At 38.7% G+C, this 25,200-nt stretch overlaps 2 protein-coding genes across 2 annotated transcripts in view; one reads left to right on the top strand and one right to left on the bottom strand.

Moving 5' to 3' along the window:
- The window catches only part of LOC135202330 (hydroxyproline dehydrogenase-like), a 41,832-nt gene extending 30,808 nt beyond the window's left edge, over positions 1-11,024 (top strand). The window contains exons 8-12 of the mRNA XM_064231678.1: positions 11-202; positions 6,640-6,794; positions 7,630-7,808; positions 9,154-9,344; positions 10,398-11,024. Coding sequence (XP_064087748.1) covers positions 11-202; positions 6,640-6,794; positions 7,630-7,808; positions 9,154-9,344; positions 10,398-10,567 — 887 coding nt within the window. The 3' untranslated portion in view covers positions 10,568-11,024. The remainder of the gene's footprint in view (positions 1-10; positions 203-6,639; positions 6,795-7,629; positions 7,809-9,153; positions 9,345-10,397) is intronic.
- On the bottom strand, positions 1,148-3,015 carry LOC135202331 (uncharacterized). Its single transcript, XM_064231679.1, has one exon. The coding sequence runs from the start codon at positions 2,472-2,474 to the stop codon at positions 1,770-1,772; it is 705 nt and encodes a 234-aa protein (XP_064087749.1). The 5' UTR covers positions 2,475-3,015; the 3' UTR covers positions 1,148-1,769.
- Positions 11,025-25,200: the final 14,176 nt, after the last annotated feature.

Below are 25,200 nucleotides of genomic sequence, written 5' to 3'. Positions count from 1 at the left end.
ATATCTACAGCTTACATGTCCCTGAGCGAGGAGAAGCGAGCTGAGGCAGTGAGGGGTTTGGCATTGCTGATGGAGGCCTCTGGTAAGGATGGTTTCAGAGAGGGAACGTTACCCGAGGTCTCTTCACCCTTGGAGCTTCTGAGATTGGACATAGACGATTACCAACAACTGATGGAATCGCTGCCGAGATTATACATACTTGGTTAGTGTTTGCAGCCCAGTTTTTGTTGTCTTTATTGAAGTTCTTTGAAGCTTTCAAACTGAAATGTTTTTTTTTTTTCCAAGAGTTTGCTCTAAGCATTTGCGTTTATAAATGTGGGCAGGTGTAATAACGCATTTTATTTACCTTTAAAATGATCGGCCTTTGAAACAGCCAAGACTGGATACATTTGATATGTCATAATAACATACACAGTTGCATATCTTCAAATATCCCAAGACCAGCAAGTTTCTAAAGCCCCAGTGAGAAAAAATCTAGAGGAATTCCTTTTCGCTTCCGTAAACATTATTATTATTATTATTATTATTATTATTATTATTATTATTATTATTATTATTATTATTATTATTATTATTATTATTATTACCTCGCTGAAAAGTGGCACGCTGTGTGCCGTCCACAATGCCATTCTTTTCGACGAAGTTTGCCTCAAAGAGGATCTTTTTCCATTATTATTATTATTATTATTATTATATTATTATTATTATTATTATTATTATTATTATTATTATTGTTGTTGTTGTTGTTGTTGTACATAGGAAGCAGACCCTCTCTCAAGCATACTTTATTAAAAGTAATGGCTACTTCAGCAGCGTTACTTGTGGAGATTCTTCTCTATTTTACGAATAGCGGCTTTTTCCGTGCTGCTTAAACAGGCTAGTAGAGCGCCTATAGAGGTCTGATTGAATGCAGTGTGAAAATAGGTGTATATATTTGAATTTTACAGATAAACTGATACCATAGTCATCAAAGTCATTAACGATTCTCTTCTCTCTCTCTCTCTCTCATCTCTCCCAAAACCCTCCCCCCGGCCCCCCCCCCCCTCGCTCTCTCTCTCTCGCTCTCTCTCTCGTCCTCTCTCGTCTCTCTCTCTCTCTCTCTCTCTCTCTCTTTCTTAAAGCGAGCTTTCGTCTGGAGCTGCCAGACATCCTCGGGCTGGGAAGCTGAGGGTGGACAGATCTTGGTGTGTTTGTTGTTGTGCTGGCACGGGCTCTTGCTCCTAGAGCAGCCCGTAACTGCATTATCTGTAAAGATACAAAAACAGTGCTTTTGGCTGTTAGTTGTAGAAAGGAAATAAGGTGACAGGCAGGATTTCAACCCCTTTGAACCTTACGGTACCTATCAGTAGGAGAGAAAGTTTTATAGAAGTGAGACTCAGCCTAGATGGAGAGGGCTGAGTAGGAGAAGGAAGCGAGTTTTAGTTTGAGGGGAAGGTGGTAAAAAAAAAAAAAACGGGGGGCGGGGGGAGTTACCTATAACATTTCAGGCACAATATATATACATGTGTGTAGCATCTGAATATATTGCAATATATATCAATCCAACATTAAGAAAGTATAATAGTATATATACATGTACACGCCTACTCACACAAACATATGTTCCCAAAGATGTGTATGGCTCCCATTGCAAACAGTGAAGTACAGGGTTGGTCCATTGTGCGGTTTTCTTTGGTTTTAACCATCAGAGAATTCTTTTCTCTGGGAGGTTGGTAGGACAACAGGAGATTCCCATGTATCTATGTAGATTTGCTATGGAATTCCTCTTTTTACCTGAGAGGTGTGTGAGACATTAGGAGATTCCCATGTGTCCTTATGTTATTTAGGATGTGTCTGGTGATCTGTGCCGGTGTCAGCTCATTTTCAGTAAGGTTCGACCTGAGAGACTGTGTCTCTGGGCAGTCTAGTAGGTAGTGCTCGAGAGGCTGGATTGCCTCTCGGTCACAGTACTGACATAACCTGCCCTCATTACCAATCATTTGCCAGGTACACAAGTATCCTAGCCTTAATCTGTGTGTGATGATTGAGAGTTTTCTAGTGGTTTGTTTTGTGATGTCATGAGGCCCTAGATTTGTGACATCCACATACCACTTGGACGTCCGTGAATCTTGTAAATAGTGACGTCGTACTTCACTCTCTTCTTGGAGTTTGGCATAGCTTTTAGCCATTTCCTTTAGGTGTGTTATGGATGGTTGCACTTTTATGCTTACTGTACTGCAGCTGAGGGCACTTTTGGCTAGGATGTCAGCTTCTTCGTTTCCCAAGATTCCCACATGGCTGGGTATCCAGTTTAGTATGACTCTCCTGTCAGCAGCTTGATGTGACTTGGCTACTGATTTTATGGCTGTTATCAGTGTCACATTTTCTTTTGGATTTGTTGCCTTGATTGCGAGTATTGCTCCTTTCGAGTCGATATGCACTGTTGTGTTTCCTTCTTTCAGATTGGAATTTTCTAAGGCTTTCAAAATTGCCATTAGTTCAGCTTGTAGTATGGAGGCATTGCTGGATAGCCTCCAGCTTCCTTTGAAGTCTTGGACAGCCACTGCTGCTGCAGTTGCCGGAGCTTCTGGATCAACTGAGCCATCTGTGTAATATGCATATCCAGTTCTCTCAGGGTCTGGAGTATGCTGCCCGCATAGGTTTTGGGCGGATCTAGCAGGTTTTTGCAGGTTTATGCACGCTTACATTTTGTTTTTGAGTGGTCCATTTCTGTCGTTTCTGATGGTTTTGTACAGAATGGCAATATTTCTTTGGCCTATCCTGTGCGTGAGTGACTAGTTGTGTCTCTGCCCTCAAGAGACAAATTTTTGTCCACATTGGGGCTCCAAGTATAAGTCTCATTGCATTATTTTTTATGACCTCCAGCCTCTGAGACTTGTCAGCACTGGTGCTGCATATTCTACACTTAGAGCATTAAGCCCAATTTTTGTTTTGGCCTGGAGGAGCTGTATTTCCTTCTAAGGAGATAGTGAATCTGCAATGCAGACTCCCAGATATGTGTAGTTTTCCACCCAGTCTATGATGTCCATCTTGGTGTGGTGTCCGTCCTCCTTATATTTGGGGTTGACAGCAGGGGGTCTGCCCCATGCTGATTTCCTATTGCCTGGTGGCGGTGAGTCTTCGTTTTCATTGGTGGCGTGAGTCAGGCCTCAAGCCACTTTCTCCGAGTCGTTGGTTGCGATGCTGCAGGTCCTGCAGCCGTCTAGACCTCCTGAGTGGCGCGGTAATGTTGATGGGTGTTGCGCTACGCTGCAGGACGTCACGGCTAATTTGATTTCCATTGGCTGCAGGAGTACCTCGTTCGGGGGCGTTGTCTTCCATGGAGTTGTCGTGATCAGTGGTGTCATTGTTGGTGGCAGGTCTTCTCATACTCATAGGGAGGAGAAATTCTTCCTGCGTCACATTCAGTGTAGGTTTTATTTGCCGGATAAGAAGCGCCTCCAGCAGGCGCAACCAACGGGCATCAGGGGCCTTCCCGATGATCTTCGTGTTCTGTATGATGACATCCCAGGAGATGGCCTCTTGATGTTTGGTGTGGGCGTGATTCTTGATAGACCCCCCTTTGGGTGTGGCATGAGAGTCTCTTCGACAGGCGCATGGTAGTCATACCTACGTAGGCACCGCTACATTCGCGGACTGGGCATGTATACTGGTACACTACATGCGTCTGCTTCAGGGGGTCTCGTAGCTGTGGAGAGGGGTTATTTTTCATAATAAGGTCGCACATCCTCCGATTCTGGTAATATATGGTTAAGTCGATATTCTTGGTGTCGTTGGTCGGGGATATATTTTCAGAAATAATTTTCTTAATGGAGTCCTCTTCTTTACGGTAATGGGAATTCATGAAGGCTTTGTAGTACAGCTTGATATTATCCTGGGGGCGGGGCTGCAGGCTCTCACTACCATACCATTTCTCCAGGGCGGTGCGGACTTCCTTACTGATTAATTTATTTGAATACCCGTTATTCCCATGTACTTGGGAGGCACGGGCGAGTTCCTGGTGAGTGTCTTGCCACTTCATTTCGAGACCCAGGTCTCATGACAAGAGACTCGAAATCAAGTTGCTCCTAGACTCCATCCAGCAACTCGAAGCCCGGAGCATCATGAGAACTACTGACACCCTTCAACCCCTCCTACTTGCTGAAGCCCTTACAGAGAGGGGCTCGCCTCCAGCAGAATCCCCACCAAGGAGATGAAGCAGCGAAGGAACTGAAGGAAAAAGAGAACATCCTGGTGTAATGCACGGACAAGACGGCAGCCTTCGTCTTGATTGATACTGCCAAATATCACGAGAAGCTGGATGCTATTTTGTCTGACGAGAGCAAGTTCGAGCGCCTGACGCGGAATCCGACAGACGACATCAAGAGGGAGAATAACGGAGTCATCAGCGCAGTGAATGCTGCGACAAATGCTGTGCACCTCCACCTCCCACCCATACAAGGAGACTACAGCCTGGGTTTTTCATATGGCAATGTAAAAACCCACAACGAAACCCCCTCCACCCAATCATCGGCCAGACGCCCGCCCCTACGTACGCCTTGGCTAAATGCCTTAACCAAATTTTGACCCCTTACGTCCCGAGCCGATACAGCCTACAGTCTTCAACCATTGATATAATCCTTGATCGTGTCTACAGGAATCAGTCGACAGCGCCCCTCATCATACCCTAAGCCTCGCTCTGTACGCTGCTGGAGATCTGCATGAAGAAGGCCCCTTTCTCCACCCACCAAGGCCAGATGTTCTGCTAGAAGGACGGCGTGGCGATGGGCTCCCCACTGGGAGTCCACTTCGCTAACTTTTATATGGGCACCGTGGAGGAACGGGTCTTCGCCAGGATGCAGCAACCCCGCAGATATGTACGTTATATTGACGACATCTTTGTGCAAGTCGACACCGAGGTAGAAGCCCTCCCTCAGGCATTTCAGCAGTGCAGTATGCTGAATTACACAGTTGAACACAGCTCCGACGATCGGCTCCCCTTCCTCGACATCCTTGTAAGCAAGACGGAAGACAGTCTCCGTACTTCCGTCTACACAAAAAAGACCAATCTAGGACTTTGCCTCAACGGTGACAGCGAGTGCCCCGCCAGATTCAAAAGCACCACCACCAGGGCCTTCATCAGGAGAGCCCTCTCCCACTGCTCGACCTGGCAGGACACTCACCAGGAACTCGACCCCGCCTCCCAAGTACTTGTGAATAACTGGTATTCAAATAAATTAATCAGTAAGGAAGTCCACACCGCCCTGGAGAAATGGTATGGTAGTGAGAGCCCGCAGCCCCGCCCCCAGGATGATATCAAGCTGTACTACAAAGCGTTCATGAATTCCCATTACCGTGAAGAAGAGGACTCCATTAAGAAAATTATTTCTGAAAATGTATCCCCGACCAACGACACCAAGAATATCGACTTAATCATATATTACCAGAATCGGAGGACGTGCGACCTTATTATGAAAAATAACCCCTCTCCACAGATACGAGACCCCCTGAAGCAGACGCATGTAGTTTATCAGTATACATGCCCAGTCCGCGAATGTAGCGGCGCCTACGTAGGTATGACTATCATGCGCCTGTCGAAGAGACTCTCATGCCACACCCAAGGTGGGGTCTATCAAGAATCACGCCCACACCAAACATCAAGAGGCCATCTCCTGGGATATCATCATACAGAACACGAAGATCATCGGGAAGGCCCCTGATGCCCGTTGGTTGCGCCTACTGGAGGCGCTTCTCATCCAGCAAATAAAACATCCACTGAATTCGACGCAGGAAGAATTTCTCCTCCCTATGAGTATGAGAAGACCTGCCACCAACAATGACACCACCAATCACGACAACTCCATGGAAGACAACGCCCCCGAACGAGGTACTCCTGCAGCCAATGGAAATCAAATTAGCCATGACGTACCGCAGCGTAACGCAACGCCCATCAATGTTACTGCGCCGCTCAGGAGGTCTAGACGGCTGCAGGACCTGCAGCATCGCAACCATCGACTCGGAGAAAGTGTCTTGAGACCTGGCTCAAGCCACCAATGAAAACGAAGACTCACCGCCACCAACCAATTGGAGATCAGCATGGGGCAGACCCCCTGCTGTCAACCCCAAATATAAGGAGGACGGACACCACACCAAGATCAGTCCACCCTCAGCTTCCCAGCCCGAGGATGTCTGGAAGCTCCAGACGAAAGCTCGCCTTAAGAGAGAGAATCATTAATGACGTTGATGACTATGGTATCATAGATTATCTGTAAAATTCAAATATATATCCCTATTTTCACACTGCATTTGATCATGACCTCTATAGGCGCTCTACTAGCCTGTTTAAGTAACATGGAAAGACACAATTCGTAAAATAGAGAAGAATCTCTACAAGTGTAACGCTGCTGAAGTTGCCATTACTTTTAATAAAGTATTATTATTATTATTATTATTATTATTATTATTATTATTATTATTATTATTATTATTATTATTATTATTTATTTGGTCTATCACAGTCATCCTATTCGACTGGGTGGTTTTTTATAGAGTGAGGTTCCGGGTTGCATTCCTGCCTCCTTAGGAGTCCATCACTTTTCTCACTATCATTGTTATTATCATCATATATTACTGAGCCTGAAACTCCTTTACTCACCGCAGGTGAGAAGTGTGTGAAGGAAAATGTAATTTTAGCCGTCGATGCTGAATTCACCTATACAAATCCAGCCATCAACTTTCTTACACTGGCCATGATGAAGGTCTTCAATACTGGAAGGAAACCCCTTATCTGGAACACTTACCAAGGGTACTTGAAGGTAAGATTGACGGTCTCTTCAGTTCCTGAGACCTGAGACGTATCCTGTCTTGCCCTGAAATGAAAGTCTTGCCGTTAAATAGATTTTATTTTGAATATTCGCCTGTCTATGGGTATATGCTCAGTATGTATGCTTGTTATACGTATATATGTATATATATATATATATATATATATATATATATATATATATATATATATATATATATATATATATATGTGTGTGTGTGTGTGTATGTGTGTGTATGTATGTACATATATATATATTATTCGGGTGTGCGTGCGTTTGTGAGTGCGTATGGAATGGTCAATTTAATCGCATAATTTCCTGAGAGTTCGTTTCAACTTGTGCAAATATATCCATTTATATCTGCAAACATATATAAAGTAAGTAACTGAGAACTTCCATACTCTGTTTCACTTTCCTTATTTCTTGCATTTTATATATCTATATTGCGCCTTGATTTATATAAATTGTACTATTATATAACAAATCTTTCACAAAAGTGTAGTTGACAATATTTTCTTCCATTGTGCCTAATTAATACTGAAAACACTTTTTTAAAAAGAATTCTTGCGCACAACTGTAGTTGACAAAAGTACTTCCTTTGTACCTAGGTAATATCAAGAACAATTTCCTCGCAATTCTTGCACATAAACTTTGGCTGACAACAAACATTTTTTCCATAGTGCCTAATGAATATTAAAGCCTTTTATTTTTACATTTCTTTCACAAAACTTTAGCTGACAGCATTTGCTTCTTTTTAATTCAAATATGTTACGAAAGTTGCATCTTTTCATCTGTACTCTTAAGAGCCTTCTTGTGCAATTTGCAGTCAGGGCTGCAGAACTTACAACATGACTTGCGCCTTGCTCGTGCCCTGGGCAACGTGGGATTTGGGGTTAAGATCGTCCGGGGAGCCTACCTCGAGAGGGAGAGGTCCGATGCCCTCGAACAAGGTCACCCTGACCCCGTCAATGACACCTACGAGGACACGTGTTCCATGTACAACAGGTATGTCAGTTAGGATGGGTTATTGCGATGAAGTATATTAATGTCTGTAGAATTGCTTTCTTTCAATTTTAGTTTTGAAATTTCATATATAAAATATGAAATATGAATTTCCCTTTACCTCGACTTACTTCTTCCTAATGAACACCATATTCCTTGGAATCTTGAATTCCACGTCGATGGCCCCTGACTAATAATAATAATAATACTCCTCTCTGAATTTTTCTGCACTGAGTCCTAGAGGAACTGATACCTCTAAAAGTACTGATATCATCTATGCCTCAAAATGATACGGGATAAAAAATCAATTCCATTTCAGTGTATCGCTTTTTGGGCTTATAGAAGACTGAATGAGGAAATTCCCACTTCTTACGCTTTCGGAAACTTCCTTACGTGGCAGAGAGAGAGAGAGAGAGAGAGAGAGAGAGAGAGAGAGAGAGAGAGAGAGAGAGATTCCAGTCACATGGCGTATAGTCTGCTTATCAATCAGGTGCCCGAGAGACGTGACTTTTGTGGTGTATAAACATTGAAGAGAGAACCACTTTACAATTACAAATACGAGTTGTTGAGTTGGGATTTAAAACAGGATTTTCAGTTCAACAGATACAGCTGAAAAGCGTATTCAGTTTTATAAATTCCAGTTTTTATAAATGTTTTTGAAAAAAATCAAATAAACTTAACCGGGCCTTAATATTGAAATGCATTTTATAGCATTGATCTAATTAACGACAGTCTGCCTACGAAAGGGTAAGCGTACTAGTTGTGAAATATGATATTCCAGTCATTTGAAATTTTGTTGGAATGTGATTAGTGTCTATCAGTTAGATTTGGAGTCGCGTGATTCCCATCCTAGTTTATGGCATTAGAAAACGACTATAAGTATGAATGTATGAAAGTATCTAAAGAATTTTTCAGTGTTAATGCGATTAATATTCCAGTTAAGGGGAGCTGGGTATTTGTGTGCGGATTATTACAAAATAGAAATGCCATTCCTGTGAGAACATGGATAGGTAAACATTCGTCAAAATCAGTCTTTTACGTCCAAATGAGAAGCAGAGAACAAGAAGAGTACGAGAATAACTGAATGATACTGATCAGAATGAAAAAGTCTTCTGATTTTAAATCTCTGTAGAGAACACAATAATGAAAAGCACTTGTTTCCTTAAGTGTTAAGCAACGTCAATCCTGTTATCATTATCATCATTATTTTCAGAGGCAAAAGTAATCGTAGTAGTGGTAATGAGAAAATATAATAACGTTAGATCCTGTGGCCCGCAAATCAAAATATAAATAAAAAACGCATCACGAAACTCCTTGTCCACTTTCTGTTTCTTCCCCTTGCTCAAAGCATGGTGGACGCGATGTTACAAGAGGTCCAGAAGGACCCAGAAGGAAAGGCCATCGTTGTGGCCACTCACAACGAGGAATCCGTCCTGTTGGCGGCGAGCAAGATGGAGGAACTGGGTTTGGACCCTACGGTGGGCAATGTGGTCTTCGGCCAAGTCTACGGTATGGCAGAGAATATCACCCTTCCTTTAGGTAAGCAAAAGGGTGCTATTCGTTCTTAGTTTCTTTGCATGAATGTATTTCTTTTGTAGGGAAGAGATCAATGGCTCTCTTAGCCTGATGCTCAGGGTCGATGGAAGAAAATTAGGCTGGGAAAGGGGCCGGGTCGTCAGTGAAGCGGTCAAGGGTTCTTTTAGATTGATGCTCAGGGCCGATGGAAGAAAATGAGGGTGGATAGTGACCCGGGTTGTCAAAGAGTGGGTCTCATATGCCACTGATGAAAAAAAAAACTTATCAAAATTTGGGAATTAGCAGTCGGAAGATGACAACAGTCCGTTATGTATTTATTGTTTTTGCTATAGGTGAAATTACACTGTGCTAGCAAACATTTTATTATGTATGTAAAAATTATGAATGGAAATTCGTAAAATAACGAAGTCTGCGGTCATAACCAGCTTCGTTTCATGGGCAGAACCAGCTCCGTTTCAGGGAGGGTGGGGGAGGTAGGATGAAACCCCATTATAAACCATCTTAGGGGTCGCCACTATAACCATGCCAAGTTTCATGCCTATTGGACCAGCCGTTTGGCTGGGATTGAATGACAATGTAATTAGTCTTTAAAAGTTTACAACAATAATCCAGGTTTTTTTTATATATACTTCAGTTAATTTTATCAAGGTTTAGGGAAGGGGAAACTAGTCAGATAAACTAGTTTCTAACACCAATGCTCTTCGTTAGCAGATGGACTGAGCTCGTAATCTCTAGACCTTGTTGCTGGAAACCTTTTCCAGATGCTAGGGTTTCACGAGACTAAGTGTCTTTTTACCAAGTCAACTGCACAAATAGACTGAAGCCACTTCAGAATAAGCATTTAATGATAATGTCAGCATTCACTAATGAGCATTAACAACAAGAATACAGTAATGAGGTTACATATAGAATTACACTATTAGTAGTTGCAGTACTACCATTCCCAAAGTGTATATACACTATGCATTACAAACATTATCTTTGCTTCTACATTTTATGTACTGCTATGAAATGACTAAATGTCATAACTGATAAGCTATTGTTTTTCATCCCCAGCTCACTGTGGGTACCTAGTGTACAAGTCCGTCCCCTATGGGAGCATGCTGGAGGTGATGCCCTACCTATCCCGACGGGCCAGCGAAAACAGGGCGGTCTTACGAGGGGCCAGGAAGGAGAGGCAACTCCTTTCTCAGGAACTGAGGAGTAGGTTCTCCTTTTCCACCTGATTAGGAGGTGGAGGGAACCTTAACTCTAGGACTACCATCTCCGGCAGAAAAAAGAAAAAGAAGGAGAAAAAGAAAGTCCTTATTACAATAAATTAGCCTTATTCTGACAAGAGGAACCTGGAAACCAAGTTCACTGTGGAATCTTATGGACGATGAAACCACCAAAATAAAGTAACCATTCCTTTCTGTAAATATTGATATTTTACTGGTTTCCACAACCAGGCCGTTTTTAGTATCTTCTTTTGGTAAACAAAAACAGAGAGGGTTGGTTCCTGCTGCAGAGAGTTACCATCTTTTTACAGAAATGGAGCTTCATTATTAGAGATACATGAAAATGAACAAGATGCCATACTAACCCTTGTGCCATTTTCTTCTACAATTTGTATTTACCTTATCAGTGGACTGTCTTCACAATATATGGGATCTTCATCGATAAATATTTACACATTAAAATTAACACTGAAGTTTTTCTTGCTGATGTCTACACTGCATGTGTTTGTAAACAAATGGTCTATATGTTTATTCTTGCTACCTTGGGCCAAGGTTGAAGGGATTTGGGCGCGGCCTAAGCCTCAGAAAGTTCTGACGTCATGACCTAAGCCTAAGCTGTGCGAGAAAGGTCTTACGAGTATTTTAGGTAGCGGATTTGGGCACGGCCTAACCCTCGGGAAGGTCTGACGTCATGACCTAAGCTGCGCAGGAAGGGTCTTATTTTAGGTCCTGAATGGAAAGACCTCGTATTCTCTAGATCTTGTTGCTGGGAACCTTTTCCATATGCTAGGGTTTCACAAGACAAAGTGTAACTAATGACAAAAACCGGAATTTATATGATTTCATTATTCATGGCTAACTGCACTTAATAAGGGGTCATTCAGAATCTGAGTTTCATTTTATTGGTGACCTTAGCTTAAGGCTCGGAGCAACTACACAGCCAATAATGTTTGTTGTGTAAAGAGCTAACTTTTATCATTAGTAAGTAACCCCCCTTTTTTTTATTTTGCTACCTTATTTCATGTATAATCCGAGGTTGTGGTATATATATATATATATATATATATATATGTATGTATATATACCACAACCTCACACACACACACACACATATATATTATATATATATATATATATATATATATATGTGTGTGTGTGTGTGTGTGTGTGTGTGTGTATGTAATGAGGTTATGAACCTCATTATTCATTTGGTAAACGTGTAACTCGAGCGTCAGGCAAACAACAAACAAACCAGCGGCTCGCGACTTTCCTTTCTCTCTCTCTCTCTCTCTCTAACAGCGATACCCCTCTCTCTCTCTCTCTCTCTCTCTCTCTCTCTTTACCTCTTTCTCTCCACTCTAACAGGTAGTCAAAATGAGAGAGTTGCATTATGAAAAAATACATTTATTAACAATGAAAAAACAGTAAATCAATTAGGTCTCACAGACTAACTTAATTCAATGGAAACCCCAACAAATGTCTAAACAGTATTTAGTCACACCAAACATCTATTATCCATCGGGACTCCCTCGGTCCCCCCATGGTTCTTTGCCAGAACCGTCTGTTTCAAAGACATAAGGAATACCTCGTAAGTACACACATAAGTTTAATAACAAAGTCAAAGACTGAATATTCCCACAAAAATGTCAAATAGATAACAAGCCACTCTTTGGCTAAAACAGTTCAAAACTCACCCAAGCAGCCGGACTATTTCACACACTTATCAAAAAACCACTTCAGAGAGCACCACGACACCTTGTCAATCTTCCAAAGACGCCTCTATGCCAAATCCCCCATAGACTTGGGTATCATACATTTTTAACAGAAGAGGCGCACACGCACATACAAATGCACATTTCGTTACCGCCTCATGTTACTGGCTGCAACCAGTTTTCCCAAAGGCACTTTGAGAAGAGTGTTCATGAATTGAGTACATTGACTTGTCTAACTATGCAGTTTTATCTCACACCACCCACAAAAACCCATTGATCAGCTTTCCTCGGGTCGTTGCTTCTCCACATTCCAATAGGTCACAGCGAACATATTGGCAATATATCATTAATCATAACCCTAGGCCTAACATATATATATATATATATATATATATATATATATATATATATATATATACATATATGAGTTTTATCACATCACCGTGATTCATATATACCCATTACGCTACAAATGATAACCTTGTGAATAAACAGCTTCACTGTACGTGTTGAATTCTTTGGTTTCGAGGTTCGAGGCCGTGAGCCGACGAATTTCTTATCTACTAAAAAATTCCTCTGCGGTTAACATATACGAAAATATATTAATTCCGAGGTAGAGTGAATTAGATATTTTTAAGGATATTTGTAGCTTAATGCGTACACACACACACACACACACACACACACACACACATATATATATATATATATATATATATATATATATTATATATATATATATATATCAGTCGATACAAGGTGAAGGACAATCCTTTATTCCCATTATATGTACTTTTATTGTCGCGACGTTTCAAGACATAAAAGTCCCATTATCAAGCTAAAAGAGAGATAAAACAAAAGTTAAAATCACAAACTCGGAATACATATTAAAAGCTTAAAAAGTTAACAAATATAAAAATGCAAGTACAAGAGTAGGGAGGAGTCAATACCAATAAGGTGCTGAAAGCACAGACCGAGTGACAATTCAGGCCGGGTCAGCTTCGACTTGAACGAGAGATACAGAGGTGTTGAGGAGACTGGGTGTTTAACTGCGGAACGAGTTGTTTAATGAAAAGTGATTCTAAAATAGCTAAATGCTGTTCGTTAGGGGATTGGCCTATAATTTTAAAATCTTTGTAATTCATGTCAAGTTTATATTTCTTTGTGTGCTCGCGTATACATGAAAACTCAGGATTACTTAATTTGACACCTGTTCTATAACTAACGCCGCGATGAGAGTCTAATCTCACTTTGAGTAACCTCCGTGTGGAGCCGACGTACTTCCCTAGATTACATCTAGGGCAATTAAATAGATATATGACTTCTGAGGTCATCAGTGGACTGAGTTTCTCCTTGTGTTTAAACAGAGATCTGATATTCATTGGGTTGCAAGGTATTAGTTTTAATTCGATTGCAGGAAAAAAACTTTCTATTAACAGTTTCAATTCATGGTAGAAATTTTTGTTATGAATAAATGGGACACTTGCAAACAATCGTAATTTTGGCACTGTTGGTATTTTAATTTTAGGATGGGAGATATTGTTCAAGAATTTGTACAGGTGTTTATAAAAAAGTTTCGATGGAAAACAATTGTCAGTTGAAAAATTGGTGGAGATAGGTTATTTCATTGTGAAAATGATTCCAGTTAGACGTTATGTGAAAGCCCTGTGAAAGAGGGTAGACATGGAGTTTAGTTTAAAATTATAAAAACAGTTGCTATAAAAATTTGATCCCAGGCCGGTAAACGTTTCCTTTCTAAAAACCGTGGTGTTAAAATGATCATCATATCTAAAAACGGTTACATCCAAAAATGACAGTTTATTTTCCTTTTCATATTCAATTGTGAAATTAATGTTAGGATGTATTTCATTGGCATAATCAAGAAATTTGTCAGCCTGATCTTTTATCTCTGAACAGTAAGAAGGTATCAATCCACATACCTATTCTAAATAATGGATGGTAGGCCAAAGGACAGTTGTCCAGTATGCGTTCCTCCAGGGAGCACATAAAAATGTTTGCAAAGGTGGGACCCAAAGGGGATCCCATCGCCATACCATTAACCTGAATGTAGGCTTTGCCGTTAAAAACAAAGGCTGTGTCCTGCACAGCGAGCTTGAGCAATTTTCTAAAATCCGTAAGGTTAAAATTATTAAAAGTGGCATCTGGGTCAGTATCTCTCTTTTAGCTTGATAATGGGACTTTTATGTCTTGAAACGTCGCGACAATAAAAGTACATATAATGGGAATAAAGGATTGTCCTTCACCTTGTATCGACTGATGTCTACTGGTTGATAGAACCCCCTTCAATGTTCACGTAAATTATCTATACATATATAATACATAATTATATAGTTATATAATATATTAAATATATATATAATAATATAATTATTTATTTATATCTATATATATAATAAATATATCTATATATAGATATAATTAATATATTATATATATATAATTATATTATTTATATATATTATATATATATATTATATATATACTATCAGCTGGTGTGATCATTTTTGTATTCACATATTTTCCATTTTTTTAGTTTCTCCATTGATTTCTGTCAATTTACTTTCCTCCAGAACTTTATAGTTTACGGCATTAAAATCTCTCCAAATGGTAAGCCGTAAGCGTTCTCAAGCTGTACCTAAGATCACTGCTTAGACTAATATCTAAGGAATGAACACATTTTCTTTTCGACTTTTTATGAAGTGTTAGGATATGCATAACATTACCTCCAGATTTGGATGACTCTTTATGGCTGCTTGCCTACGTACTACATGGCAGAAGAATAGCTTACTTCAAGGCCAGTTTCATTTTCGTTGGTGATTACAGCACCTATCACATTCCCTACGGGCTGCTTATGTGCAAGAGCCCGTGCTGGCATAAGGCCAGCTTAATCTTCAACAAAATATCCCACTGAATGGCTGAGCTCATTTACTGTCACAGATAATCATGGTGTTGCTGCTTAGATTTCGCCACTATTTGTCGTTGTGAGCAATTAATAAATGAGCCCACACACAACTGTGGCAATTGCTTTGACTTTGCACTCTTCGATGTTACTGGGATTATATATCTTGTGGAATAGGCCTGCCGGTGGTTTCATCTTATCATTCTTAGGTTAAGGATAATGTGGAAATGAACCAGATTGTTCCCAGAGTTAACTTTTTAAGGAAGGCATACTTGAAATCTCAGGTCAACCGGGATGGTATTCACCGAGATCTTACTGAGCTTGAGGTGGAGCGATATTTATAGAAATCCGAATATTATTGAGTGTTTAAATGATCACCTTCAGACCATTATTGAGAGGAGAATTCCTTCTGAAATCCTCAAGTTTCATCTTTAAATATAAGCTTGCCTACCATGAAAACCAATCTTATCATATGTGGAGGAACAATTGATCAGACTTCGTGGCATAATTTTATTAAGTTTAGAAGTCCAGCTCAGGTTGTCCATGTAGTATCTGAGAGATATTATAATAAGGATGTGAAGTTTTTGTTCTCCAGTGGTAAAGGCCATAAGTGGGGGTCTACGGTCTACCCTCAAGTCATCAGTCTTTGAAGTTGATTCAAGCAGGCCTCCCCTTGGAAGAGCTAATGGAAACGCTGAACATCGCCCTAAACAATAAGCAGAACTTTTGGGTCAAGTCTCTGTGAATAAGCAGTATGCTGAGTCATTGATATTGCTTCAGTAATGCTTTCCAGAACTTCATTTGTTTTAACGGCTTTCAGATCTGGAAAAGTCAAAACTTTGGTTCTGGGCTTGACCCTAGTAATGAGATCTTTCCCATCTGATTTCATAGCAATTAAGGTTGGCGCTCTTTTCCAAAAGTTAGTCGGACTTGCAAGTTTACCTTCTGTTTGGTTGAAGAGAAACATTGCTTAATTACCCAAGAGACCAACTTCATCTTCGTGCCCCTCTGATTGCAGACCGATTTCAGTTACCCCTGTGTTATTTAAATCTTTTGAGAAGCTGCTCTCCAAGTGTATTTGTAAGTTTGTTGAAGATAATAGCCTGCTACCAGCTTTACACTTTTGGTTTCGTAAGTTCGTGGTACTTGTGATGCTCACTTGACAATATCCACCATTTTGCAGAGAGCTCCTGATGATGGTGGAGAAGCACAAACAATCGGTCTAGATTTTAGTGCAACTTTTGACTATATGCATCACGAAGCACTTATCTACAAGGGAAAAATCTTGGGAATAGGTAGATCTTTTATTTATATTCTAAATTAATTTTTCATAGGCAGAACCCAAAGGGTCTTTGTTAATGCCTAGTATAGTAACTTTAGTAATGTCATTTCATGTGTTCCTCACGGTAGCGCTCTGTGACCTTTGCTGTTTACACACACACACACACACACACACACACACACACACACACACACACACATATATATATATATATATATATATATATATATATATATATATATATAAAAACAGCAAAGGTCACAGAGCACTACCGTGAGGAACACTCATGGCTACATACCAGATCTCTATTCAAAGATTCTGTAACCACAGAACCTGAAAGACAGAGAAGGAACAACACCCAAAAATATATATATATATATATATATATATATATATATATATATATATATATATATATATATATATATTACTAGTGACATATGGCAAGGTTTGGTGAACGATCCTTAAGCCGATGATGTTACTCTTCTGGCTGTTGTTCCTTCTCTGTCTTTCAGGTCTGTAGTTACAGAATCTTTGAATAGGAGGATTCTGGAAATGTAGCCGAATGAGTTGGAGTAGGCTTTGGGACATGAAGCTTAAGCCCTTCTACAACTCATAGTAAGATAGTTAGCCGATACTGAACCCTTTTCCCTTTACATCCTGACTACCATTTCAATGGAGCAGTTTTAATGTTATAGATGTTAGGTCTTTTTGATTAGAAAATTGACTTAAGAGAGGAATGCACGTAAAATTGCTTCTGTTTCTCAAAGTTGGTATCTTACGAATTTGTTCAGACTGTTTCGGGATGAAGCTATTATATCGAACGAACTGGATATTGGTACGGCAGCCGTACCCCGATCTCGGTAGATATTGGTACGGCAGTGAATTGCGCATGCGCTAACCCTTGTTTACCGCCTCACGCATATCCAAAGACTATATACTGAAGTATATACACGTCTTTGGGCATATCAGGTGACAGCAAGAAAAATGGTGACGGAACAGCATGAACCGCGGAATAATACATTAGTTTTCGCCGAAAAAACAGATGTTTTCAGGCTTTAACGAGCTGAAGAAAGCCATAGACATCTATGAAGACTCAAACTTTCAAAAATTGGGTAATTCATGGCATATACGTAGGTCACGAACGATCGATCGGCCCTGAAAAGAATTCCGAAGAGGAGATTCAAGAGGATTATATATAAATATTTACATACCATCGTACCTTTGGTGATTTTCTCGGCCCTTTATTCTGCCCCGACATCGGCAAGTTGCAAGGGCCGTTATACACTTACAATATTCTTTTAATTCACTTCATTGGGTATTTTGCAGCTGTCGGAGAAGACGATAGAATTTACCAGGTAGTGAAATGGCAAAGTTAAACCAAATTATAGATTATTCCATTAAAATCGGGATAGTGTTGTGCTTGTAGTACAAAAAAGCGGGACAAAATTCACAAAAGCCAAACAAACAAAAAGGGGGGAGGGACATTTTGCTAACCGAAAAAAGGGGGACCAGGTTCAAAAAGCCGTGACTGTTCCCACGTTAAAAGCCGAACTGCTTGGTTTACATAATACAGTATGATTAGCAAACTGGGTAAACGGATACAGCCAACTGCCGTATCTACAGCAAGTCAAGAGCGCAATACGGCACCAATGACAGAATCTGCCGTACCCTCACCGCACTATATTATTTGTACGGCAGGAAGTCTGAAATTGACGCATGCGCAATTCACTGCCCGTACCAATTCTACCACCGATCGGGATACTCCCCTTCCGTACCAATATCTACCACGATCGGGATACGGCTGCCGTACCTATATCCTGTGCCTCGAAATGCTTTAATTCTGTTCTTCTTCCTTGTTTGGAGAACTGTTCTCCAGTGTGGTCGTCTGATGCAAGCATTCAGCTCAAACTCTCTGACAGAGTTAAGTCATCAGTCAAGTTTAATTTTCAAACTCTTAATGTTGACTTATGGCACGAACGTAAAGTGTTTTCTTTATGTTTGTTGCATAAAATGTACTTCAACGGAAAATACCCTTTGTACTACCTTTCTTTACTTGATCTACCTGTTTTTGCGCAAATCTTGGCAGGCAGGTTTAGTGATACTACTCTGTTTTCTAGGAGTTTTATCTTGGCGACAACTATGCTCTTGAATAATTTACCGAGTGCACTAGTGAAATATTTTGATGACCAAATATTTAAGCGATGGGCAATTTCATTCCTACTGGTGTCTCCTGAATGTCACTTGTATCGATTTTATTTTGTGTCCCCTCATACTTATTTATTTATCCAACTCTCCTATGCCTTGTCTCTAACTGCAGGCTGATTTCCCCTTGGATTCCTTTTGGGTTTACGTTTTGTTAACTCTGCCCACAATGGTTTTCGACTGAAGTTTAAAAGAAAGAGAAGAGACTTTCCCTTCAAAATTACAATGATCCTTTAAAGGAACTTATAAGAGCTTTTATTGTTTACCATCCAAATGGTTTGCTTAGCTGTTAGTTTATTCAATAATTATGAATAATTTATCTATATTTATTCATATATCTTTTTTAATAAATTTCTGCTGAGCCTCACAGTCAGCTAGGTGCACCGTTCGACATTTAGTTTAGTTAGCCTAAAGAAACAAGTTTTCTTTTCTACAACACTAAAGGCATCTCAGAAAACGAGAATTGCCGTATTATAACAGAAACTCATCTATATTAGAAAACTCCGTTGCTTTAAGAAAAGCGATCACAAATTATTTGGTAGTTATGCATAGAAGATGTTTCTAAGTTATAATCTGCTTCAATACCTATCGTTAAACAGATATCAAAGTCTAGGCACGTATTGAGAGCCATACATGTAAAAATAAACCCAAATTACTGACAGCAGATTCATAGAAAGTTAATCTTAAAACCTAGGTACCAACCACGGTCTGGACAGTGGTACCAAACATTCATTCAAGCACTGTGATTGATAATATGGTTATATATATATATATGCACATACACACACACACGCACATACATACATACATACATACATACATACACACATTTTATCACACGTGACTATTTTGCACATGAATATTAACATCAAAGTGCCTCTTATACTCACAGGGGAAATAACTTAAGTGAATCTGCCCTAACAAGGATTTTAACCAAAGGCGTAGGTTCGAATCCTGGCCAGGGTATAGATACATTCATCAGACATTATAATTTTCTTCGGGTCCAAGGAAAGTCCATATCATTGGCTATTTGTTTCCTTGATATTTCGATAATATATATATATATATATTATATATATATATATATATATATATATATATTATATATATATACATATATGTATTTATGTATGTATGTATGTATGTATGATTATAATCACTTTAGTACGTGATTCGTTTATCACACATATCCACATTTTTCACCTGTGGCTATGTGTGATATGTATGTAATATATATAATATGTATACACATGTATATATATATATATTATATATTATATATATATATATATATATATATTACGTGTATAAATTCTTTTTATATATAATTATTATAGCCACAATTACATAGGTAACTGGTTAAAAAGTGAGCAGTGGATATATATATATATATATATATATATATATATATATATATATATATATATATATATGTATATATATATATATATATATATATATATATATACTAGAAGGACCTCATTAAAACTGGATGGCACCTAGCGGAGTTATCTATTCAAAAAAGTTACAAGCTATCAACGACAGCCATTCCTCATTATCAAGTATCCAAGAAATAACCCTGCTAGTACCATCCAGTTTTAATTAGGTCCTTTTAGTAATTGTACTATTGCACAGAACAATTGTGTATGTGATGAGTTAATAGTATATACATATATATATATATATATACTATAATAATATATATATATATATATATATATTTATATTTATATATATTTTATATATATATATATATATATAATATATATATATATATATATATACATATATATATAATAGATATTTAAAATCAGGGCTAAATGAAGGGCATCTTCATTTGCGACTAGTTTTCGGAGAGTTACTTTTCCTCCGTCATCGGGCAATCTATAATGGAATATTTAAACTTACAATCAATGAAGTAATATAAGTTACATTAAAATTAAACAAAGCAAAATAAAATAGAATTACACAATTACAAGAGATAAAACCTAAACCCGCAGCAAAATCTTAAAATATAGAAAAATACTCAAAGAGAGAAAAAAGTCTAAAAACATAGCAATTCAACAAACAAACCTTTCATTATCACAAAGAGAGGGTTTTATCTTTTAGGGTAAATAGAGACACAAAACCACTCCGAGCTTCATTTATAGGATGGTCATATTCTTCAGTGTTGACGAATAATGGTGATTTGCTCCGAGTTTCCACTGAACTCTTCTATTGCTGATATATATATATGTATATATATATATATATATATATATATATATATATATATATATATATATATATATATATAACTGGGTATGTTGTCGTTTCTAGAAAACTTCAATTTAAGGAGGAACAGGATAGCCAGAAGACGTGGTATTATTCCAGACATTATTATTTCCTTAAAATAAAACAAGGGCACAACCGAGCTTTCGGGAATACATTGCTTTTCCCACCCATCATCAGGGTCACATCTATAAAATGATACAAAAAAGAGAAACGGTAAAACTATACTGACTGACTATATCTAAAAAACATTACAATACTTAAAAATACGTGACACAAAGTAAAAAAGGGAACATAAAATACACAACATAAAGTAAAAAAGGAATATAAATAGTAAGTTAACTGCAAATCATAAAATAGCAATGACAAGTTAAGAGAGATTACGTAAAACGCAGAAATATACTGAGAGCAAAAAATAAAAACATGAATATTCAGAGTAAAAAAAAATAAAATAATGATACTGTAGTACAAGATATTGGAAAACCTACTGTTCATGTCGTAGTTAAATGACAACTGGGCGAGTTAGAAAACTGCGAATGAAATGGGCAGAAGTGGTGTGGGTAAACGAGAGAGAGAGAGAAGGAGGGAGAAAAAATAAACAAACAAACAAGCAAAATATGCGACGAACAAAGGAACAGAGGTGGTTTGGTTATTGAGTGTTGGAGATTGTTGTTTAATATGGAGGGACTCTAAAGAGGGAAGTGAATGGCTTGTTTTTTGTTTGTCCAAGTATTTCAAAATCGCTGTACTGTATGTGATGGTGACAGGATATGGCATGAAGTCTAATTGCACTATTTTCTTTTTTGCTTAAAGGTAAAAGCCTGTACGATGGCTAACACCCCTTGCTTTCAAGGTTAATTCATGTAAAACTCTCATTCATCGAGCCTTTTCCCTTTGCTCCAACTGGAATAACTTTCACCTGGAAGTTAGGTTTTTAGAGACTTATTTTAAGAATATTTGCTATTCCCTGAACATATTCAATAAAATCCTTAAAGAATTTTTAAACAATATATTTAATCCAAAAACTGTAGTCTGCACCGTTCCCAAGAAGATAGTGTATGTTCCACTACCAATCACTAATAATTATTGTCACTCTTGAACCATCTATACCCTTATGTTGAGTTCAGATTTATTTTAATAACCCGCTTACAATTGGAATACTGTTTCACTTTAAAGACACCCTCCCGGAGTTGATGCGTACCTGCACTGTTTATAAGTTTAATTGCCAAAAATGTAATTTAGGGACTTATGTGGGATGTTCCAAACGCTTACTTAAGGTACGCATCGACTCTCATAGGGGTGTTAGCCATCGTACAGGCTTACCTTTAAGCAAAAAAGAAAATAGTGCAATTAGACTTCATGCCATATCCTGTCACCATCACATACAGTACAGCGATTTTGAAATACTTGGACAAACAAAAAACTGACATTCACTTCCCTTTTTAGAATCCCTCCGTATTAAACGACAATCTCCAACACTCAATAACCAAACCACCTCTGTTCCTTTGTTCGTCGCATAATTTGCTTGTTTGTTTGTTTATTTTTTTTTCTCCCTCCTCTCTCTCTCTCTTTTACCCAGACCACTTCTGCCCATTTCATTCGCAGTTTTCTAACTCGCCCAGTTGTCATTTAACTACGACATGAACAGTAGGTTTTCCAATATCTTGTACTACAGTATCATTATTTTATTTTTTTTACTCTGAATATTCATGTTTTTATTTTTCGCTCTCAGTATATTTCTGCGTTTTACGTAATCTCTCTTAACTTGTCATTGCTATTTTATGATTTGCAGTTAACTTAGTTTTTATATTCCTTTTTTACTTTATGTTGTGTATTTTATGTTCCCTTTTTTACTTTGTGTCACGTATTTTAAAGTATTGTAATGTTTTTAGATATAGTCAATCAGTATAGTTTACCGTTTCTCTTTTCTGTATCATTTTATAGATGTGACCCTGATGATGGGAAAAGCAATGTATTCCCGAAAGCTCGGTTGTGCCCTTGTTTTATTTTAAGGAATAATAATGTCGGGAATAATACCACGTCTTCTGTTATATATATATATATATATATATATATATTTATATATATATATATATATATATATATATATATATGTATATATATATAATATATATATATATATATATATATATATATGCTTTTTCTTTGTTGACGTCTTTTGAATTTCAGTTGTGTCGGTCTTATCTTATGTTTCCCATAATTCTTTGTTTATCACCTTTCCCTTTATCCTATCTCTCTCTGCAGGCTGATTTCCCTTTGGAACTCTCTTGAGTTCGTTTGCTTCGATAATCGAAGCGCAAGAGCCACAACATTTCTTCAAAATGGAATTCTTGTATTTTTATATTCTGTTAAGATAGGTTTGGTTTATAGGCCTAATGTCAACTCGTGCCATTTCCGAAGGGAATGGAATAAGCGGCCGTATGGACCTCTTACTCGAGCCGACAGTCGAGACATCTTTCTGTTTACCTTCATCTTCTTCCACTTCTTCTTCTGCCTAAATGGGCGTTAAGGCACACCTCGCTAATTTCTTCCTAAGAAGCGATGGCCGCAGGCGGCAGCAGATTCTTGCACGCAGACTCAGGTTACGTCAGGTGAACTGATTCTTTGTAGTCTGCAGGACTCCAGAGAGAGAGAGAGAATGAGAGAGAGAGAGAGAGAGAATACCTAGCATGTCACTCCTCTTGTCATTGCCCAAAAGGTTTTTGTTACCTCAGATTGATGGAGTATCCTCAAACAATAATCTTTTCAAGGAAAGACATTCGCCTCGGGGTGGTAATTGAACAAACAGGTGACTTACATCTAAAAGAGAGAGACAGAGAGAATGTAAGTTAGCCAAGGTCATTTTCCTGAAGCTCAAACTGCGCGTCCACCTCACTCCCCCCCCCCCCCCCCCCCCCCCCCACTCCCCCCCCCCCCCCCCCCCCCCCCCCCCGCCACCCCTCTCTTTCCCTCCACCTTCCTTTCTACAACGCTCGCAGTAGACACATTATACAGAATCATGAGCTATTTAAGATAGCATATTCACGTCCTTGTTTAACTAACTATAAAAGTGAAAGCCATGAAGCCGAACCCAGGTGAAACAAACTGTTCTTCCTTGCACCTGTGAATGTAACAAAGACATCTAATAATTAAGTGCTTTACTGCACATATTCAGAAGCACTTGGTAATGCACCTTCTCTCTCTCTCTCTCTCTCTCTCTCTCTCTCTCTCTCTCTCTCTCTCTCTCTCTCTCAACATTGTTTTTATTTATGGTCTTGCATGGAAGTTTGAGTAACCTCAGCACACCAATCCCTAAAGGAAGTTTCTTGTAATGGTTGTGAATAAATTTAAGTGCCTCAAGAAAGATTCTTAAATCTATGGTAAATTTGCTGGTACAAATTAAATGTACCATGTATGCACTCTGGCATTCTAAGCAAAGTCTCTCTTCTCTCTCTCTCTCTCTCTCTCTTCCATAAAAAAATAGATACGTTATAAAAAAATCTTTTTGCTCAAGGGTTTTTCAACAGAAATTCACTTCAGTTAAGATCTGTCTTTCAATCGACCAGAAAGCAACCAGTTATCAAAGAATGCGGATTAATACACCACTCCTTGCCATCGGTATGTCAATGTCATTAGAAGGCCTCATCACAAAATTGGGACATGGCCGATGCCTGCGTCCCTCCGGGGCAAGCTGGAACAAAACAAGGAAGGTGACCAATTACTGGAAGACAGGTGGATAAGTGAGGCAGACTTCCGGAATGTGAAAGAAGTTCTCGGCATATGTATTTGGTTCAATATCTTAATGGCATTGGGATAGTAATCATTATCGAATTTCCGTCTAATTTAGGTGATGAGAATTGGATTGCAGATACAGATACCTGGAGTGTTTCCAGAATTCTACGTCTGGAAAAATGGACGGGGGAAGATGTCAACAAATGAAATTATATCATGAACCGTACTACGAATTTCCTGCATTACAAGACAGATGTACTTTACGCAATAATGTAGGTATCGTAGATAACGTCTAGATATCTCGGCCATTTTTCTCCCCTTTGCCGTCAAAATAGATCATTAACTAAAGCAGGTGATCTTAGCCAGAAATAGGTTTTCTGAGCCATTCCACCCAGATGACATGAACGCCATTTCATTTTATGACATAGGTTCAAAGTTATTTGATTCGTATGATGTGATCTGATATTTTCTTTTTAACCTTAAAAGTCTTTCTTGCCATTTTAGCCCTAAGGATCGCCAG

The sequence above is a fragment of the Macrobrachium nipponense genome, chromosome 30, assembly GCF_015104395.2.
Source record: "Macrobrachium nipponense isolate FS-2020 chromosome 30, ASM1510439v2, whole genome shotgun sequence".
In the NCBI taxonomy this organism is placed as follows: Eukaryota; Metazoa; Arthropoda; class Malacostraca; order Decapoda; family Palaemonidae; genus Macrobrachium; species Macrobrachium nipponense.
This window is presented reverse-complemented; position numbering and strand designations above follow the sequence as displayed.

Coding starts and splice junctions, on each gene's coding strand:
- LOC135202331 (XM_064231679.1), bottom strand. CDS start 2,474: ATGGCAATTTTGAAAGCCTTAGAAAATTCCAATCTGAAAGAAGGAAAC.